Here is a 5,662-nt window from a genome sequence, read left to right as displayed (position 1 = left end):
GTTGACACCCAGAGCGACCGGCGCGCTTTTGTGTGAGAGAGAAAAATGATTTATTGCCACCGAGGCGGTTCAAACAGAGTTCACGGAGAATTGTGGTGGAGGCGCGGAGGAGCTAAATTATGGTCTTGCTGAGCTAGTATATCATAGATTCTATCTCCAATTCAGAGAGTGTGTTCAAGGGTGAGAGGCAAGGAAAACAAAACGAATTTAATTACTTTTCCCCCATTTCAGTCACTGCTGATGGATACTGCCTAATCCTCCTCATAATAATAATAATAATAATAATAATAATAATACAAACAGATGTCATGAGATTTTTTTTCCATTTTGCACTGTTGACCTGCAGAGCTTAGGGACATCTGACTGTCATTTTAATGGACAGGATGACAGGAGCAAACCTGGTCACGGTCGGCCCCACCTCCAAATTAAAATCAGGTCTCCGAGCTGAACGTTGAGAATTATTACTATGCAGTTAAAAACACAATTATAATCAGTAATTACATCAACTAAGCCATCTAATGTTAGTGTATGAGAGAGACAGCAGGCTAGTTGAAATAAGTCCTGGAAATTCAGAATTAGGACATTTTGCTTATTGGAAAAAAAAAAAAAATCCAAGGACGTGACTCCACTGTGGAGGTTCAGGTGAAACCTCAGTGACAGTGGCAGCAGGGGTGAAACGGAAAAGGGGGAAGGCTCCTGGTCTTCCAAGCTATGCAGTCCTGAGTGCATAATCCATCACCGCTGAGAGACGTCTGAAGAGGGTTTTCTCGACAGCTTTGTTGCAGTGAAACACCAGAAGGAACTTATATCTAAAGCCTGGCTCAACTGATGCCGCCATGCAATATGCTAATGCAACAGCCTGCAGAAGCCTCTCGTTTTGGAGGCTGCTTTTGGTTGCACTCTTCACACTTCTGTAATAGCTTCATTATTCTAGTTATTTATCCACTTTGCATACATTTGTGCGCAGTTAAGATTTAGTAAACGTCTTTTATGAGATTTTTTTTTAAAAGTGTAACTCTGTTAGGCCACACTTGATGGAGCTTTTAGCCCAAATAATTTCCCCCAAAAAATATTTATTACTGGGGGTCTTAATGAAGTTGTAAAATTCATATTTTATTGAAGTGTTTTGCGACTTCACAGCAATCTTTCTAACTTCCTGGTGTCCTGTACGCTCTTCACTGAAAACATAAAGTCTCTGCTGAATGTCTCCCCTTCTACTCTTTGTCCATCCAGCCGTGTAGCAAGCGGGATGTTTACCATTAAAGGTGTCCACAGTGTTTTCCCTGATTCCTCACATGAACCACAGTCTTCATGCTTGATACTGTACAGTGATGCCTGATTAATGCAAATGCGCTGGATCGCCCTATAGAAAAGAAATCTCTAATGATTGCCTCCTTTGTCTTTGTGTGGCAATGACTGTCAAGCCTTTGTTTGACCACTCCCAGTGAATCCTATTAAGCCAAAGCTACACTTCCACTCCGACAGTTATAAACATATGCTGTTATTCAAAGGAAAGCCCGCCGATTTATAATGAGCAGTTAAATTAGTTGCAAACCAAGTTATCCAGTGTAATAGGAAAGATTTTTATTTATTTTTTTTTTACAGGCAAAAAGGAGCCTGCAGAATGTCGATAGACAGAGCAGCTAATAGCATGGAAATCCGGGAGCCAATGGTATTTATCATTGTGTTTAATTGAGGAAAAAGTACCAAATACATCATTTAATTTGAGGCATTTTGCATTAAAAAAAGAAAAAAAGCTCAAGAAAAGTAATGAGTCGTGGTCGTGCTGACCCGTTATTTTCCAGTATATTATTCCAGCTCACAGACGTAGCCCACTGTGGCAGGAACTCCTCGCGTTGCGCGTGATAGCCTATTAAAATAAATAAAATAAATGAAAAAAACAAAACAAAACACCACCACAGAAAAAGTTCAGCGGCTCCTTCTACTAAACGCGTCCTGTCAAAAGATTTACAGCATTACGAGAATGAACGAGTGAGTTAGTTTGTAATGAGACGCTCCTCACCACACATTGTCATCTCTGTCTGTCTGCCCCCTCTCCACCATGTTCCTCTCTCCGTATAAACACATCTCCCTCTTTCTCTCTCACACTGACTGCAAAATTCATAATCCGTTATTTTTTTTAATCTCTAGGTAAAGAAACGCAGGTTGCTCATAGAAATGCTGTCTGAAGAAATATCGCAGAAGCTTCTTCGGGTGCCCCAAGTTGCCAGCGGATTACTTTGCAACTCCAGAGCTCTGTCATTGGAGGACGGCCACACGTGACTACGGCACCCTTCTGGTAAATATTATTCAAATGCTCCACATGGTTACTCCAAGTGCTCTTCCCTGCATGCCTTTATACCTTAATGTTAATTGTGATCGGATATTAGACAGACAGAAGTCCTAGTCTTTAGTGCTGTTGAGGGATTCCTGGTTTTATTTGAGACAGTTTGATGAGCTGGATTTCATGGACCCCCAACAGCCTGCCCCCCCACTGCAGCTGCATGGCAACAGTTTTGCTATGAGCTCTGGACAAGTGCCAAAACAAAGCAGGGGAGGAGGAGGAGGAGGAGGAGGAGGAGGACGTTGTGGTGGTGTTGGTGGTGGAGAAGGCCAAGAAGCAGAATTTAATCAGCAAAACTTGACCTCCTCTGCTCATGTCAGTTCCAGGTTGAACCCAGGTGAGCAGTTTCAGTGTCCACTGGAGCCTCTGGTTCACTGCCATGCCAAGGGCAAGCTGGACATCAAGGGCCAGAGCTGCAGTCTACTCGCCATCTGCCACTCAGGAGTAATGTATCCCTGGATGAGTCCACGGACAACCAACTCTGAACAATCCGGTAACTCTTGTTTTCTTATCTGTTTTCTTACTTTTTAAATGTCTTCATTATTGAAGACTCTGATGGTTAATGAGCATCCCAACTGTCTTCACAGTTGCTAACAAATTTACAAACAGAGCGAGCGAAAATCTCGCTCGTCAAAGCTGTCACCTGCATCATTTATCACGAACAAAAGTCCTTCCAACAGATGTGGAGGCTCTTTCTTCTCTGTTAGGTTTACTTAAGTCTGTGAATGAGTGTTAATGTTGCGGCACAGTTAAACAAATGTCAGTGTCTTGTTTTTTCTAGTCCTGTAGGCAAAGTAATGTTCACAACAGAGGAGCTGCAGTGAGTAGGCTGCACAAAATAACTTGCTGTAAGCTACCCTTTGTAGATGAGGATATAAATATCATCGCTGCGTGAACTGTCGTCTTTTAAAATAGTCATTTAGCAAATTCCATCAGTCAGTCGATTACAACATCTGTCAGTATGTTTCTGTTAAATGTAAATCAGTCTCTCACTACATTTTACAGAAACAAAAGAAAAATCCAAGAAGAGGAGAAAGTAACAACATGGAAAATATCAAACAAAAACGTCTTTCTCTGATTCACTCATAATGCTTATTCCTCCTCATCTCGACACTACAAACAAGCTAGCACCTAACAAGGATGCTGCAGTCTCTTGGTGTTAAGTTCAGTTTCCTCTCTAAGGTCACTGTAGGCCTTATTAAGTATCCATTAATCTGTGCATGTCATGTTATTATCAACAGGACAACAGGGTCCTCGTATCGCTCATATACATGTCAAATGGATTCTCTAATGGTGGTTATTTTCAGTGGTGGTCCCAAGGTACCTTTTAAGTGACTGAGATGGGGATTTGACAGGTCTGCTTCCGTGTGTAGCCGTGATTAATGTGGCCTGTCAGGCAGCCATAGTGGCGTCAGATGTTTCCCCCAGACTGTTTCTTCGGGAGGTAACTTTCTCTGAACGCATGACATAGTAGCCTGTCTTGTATAGCGTCTCAAGCATGACTGAATACACAGGAAGAGCTGAGGGCCCTACTTTGTCCCTGGCTGATTGGTTGAGGATTAACATGGTCCTTACTGGCACTTGAAGTCCTTATACAGGATAGACATGTTAGATATGTGGCACTTGCTTTTAAAACCCATTTTTTTCTTTGTGTGCTTCCTCCTGCATCAGTCGGCGGCGGCGGCGTGGCGGCAGATCTGTCAGGCAGCGGAAAGCTGGGCCTGAGACGGGAGAGAACGGCCTTCACCAACAGCCAGCTGCTGGAGCTGGAGAAGGAGTTTCACTTCAGCCCTTACCTGTGTCGTCCCCGCAGGCTGGAGATGGCCGCCGGGCTGCAGCTCACCGATCACCAGGTCAAGATCTGGTTTCAGAACCGCAGGATGAGATACAAGAAGGAGCACAAGTACAGAAAGGTGGCCGGTTCGTCCCAGTGGTCTCCCTGCGAACCCTCCCTGAGCTTGAGCTCATGTGAGGACCACCTGAGATTCCCATGCGTTGTTAGAACTCCTTCCTCTTCCTCATCAGAGCTGCAATATGTGGATTATGAACCGATGCCATCCTCTCTCTTTGGCGCTCACAATGACACCAGCAGTGGTCAGTGTATTCGCCACACAGACTTGCCCCATCTGAGCTGCATACTTCCATCTGTTGCAAATGGCCTCCCGCCCTCCTGCATGGGCGCAGATAGTCATCACCATGCTGGCATTTCAAATTGGCCCTAGGGTCCCATAATGGCCATCCCTCCCGTGCTCATCAAAATCTCAATGATACATCCACTCTCACTTACTTATGAAAGACGGGAGGATGTCTGATTAGCATCCCTGTGCTGTAATCCCCTGAACGCACCCGTTCACCATTCATGAAACATTTTAATTAAACTATGTGAGCATATCTTAATTAAAGGAGAGCTACAGTGATATCATTTATGTTTCTCAGGCACGGTTGCTGAAGGCTGCGGGTCTTCAAACTTGCTGCTCATATTGTACATACACAGCATGCATGAGACACACGAGCAATTAATAATTCCACGTTGTTTTGCTGTAATTTCGTGACTGTTACATTTGTATTGTCGTTGCATGTTTAATGCATGTGAGAATCACAGTGAGTGAGTTTTCTATTTCCCTCTGTTGTCAGATAATAGCTAAATGGCTGCCATATTTTCCAAGTGTCACATTAGGCCTTTTTTCGTTATGTACTTTAAATAGCAGGTCGTTTGTGTAAAATGTTTTAACTGTGAAATGAGCAGAATAATGCTCATATTGAATGATGTTATATTTTTGTTAAAGCCATTAAAGGATACGGCAAGTCTTTGATACTGTTCTTGATTAATTGCGATGTCACATACTGTATATGCTTAATAAATGCATTTGGGAAAACTGTAGCTCTCGTGCAGTGTTTACCCTATTCACTGCTGATTACAATTACATTTTTTTCCAGCAGTATTTCACGATTAAGGATTCCTGGATCAGATCCCAAATGGGAAAAAAAAAAAAGATTCTGTAATCAAATTAAGGCATGCTTTAGATTCATTGAAAACTCTACAGTATTGTGCATTCAAGTTGCACAATCCTGCCACATAAGCCTCTCCCTCGCTCCTGCCTCCCAAGTTCCCCACCATTAATCACTGAGACAAGGCAGTCTTTCCAGCACTCCAACCACAAGCTCTGAACCCACTGGGCACCATGACAAGATCTCTTGCCTCCTCCTTCCCAACCCTTGCCTTTTCAATAGCCAAATTGTAGTGCTGCAAGTTGGGGCTGGCCTCCCTCTCAGGGGGCATGTTAGTTGTGCAGCTTAGAAGCCTTTCCAGGAGCCCAT

The 5,662-nt window shown here is 43.4% G+C and overlaps 1 protein-coding gene across 1 annotated transcript; it reads left to right on the top strand.

Moving 5' to 3' along the window:
* Positions 1–2,353: 2,353 nt before the first annotated feature.
* hoxc3a (homeobox C3a) lies at positions 2,354–5,213 on the top strand. The gene is made up of 2 exons (XM_046396225.1): positions 2,354–2,837; positions 4,016–5,213. Exons 1-2 carry the CDS (start codon positions 2,468–2,470, stop codon positions 4,564–4,566), a joined length of 921 nt encoding a protein of 306 aa, XP_046252181.1. The 5' UTR covers positions 2,354–2,467; the 3' UTR covers positions 4,567–5,213.
* Positions 5,214–5,662: the final 449 nt, after the last annotated feature.

Source organism: Scatophagus argus, chromosome 8, assembly GCF_020382885.2.
Source record: "Scatophagus argus isolate fScaArg1 chromosome 8, fScaArg1.pri, whole genome shotgun sequence".
In the NCBI taxonomy this organism is placed as follows: Eukaryota; Metazoa; Chordata; class Actinopteri; family Scatophagidae; genus Scatophagus; species Scatophagus argus.
The sequence above is the reverse complement of the archived record's forward strand: the minus strand, read 5'-3'. Positions and strand labels throughout refer to the sequence as shown.

Bases quoted from the DNA above. Each gene is read 5' to 3' on its own strand.
- hoxc3a (XM_046396225.1), top strand. From the start codon at position 2,468: ATGGACCCCCAACAGCCTGCCCCCCCACTGCAGCTGCATGGCAACAGT. The intron at 2,838-4,015 runs GTAACTCTTGTT...CTCCTGCATCAG, and splicing joins AACCAACTCTGAACAATCCG to TCGGCGGCGGCGGCGTGGCG.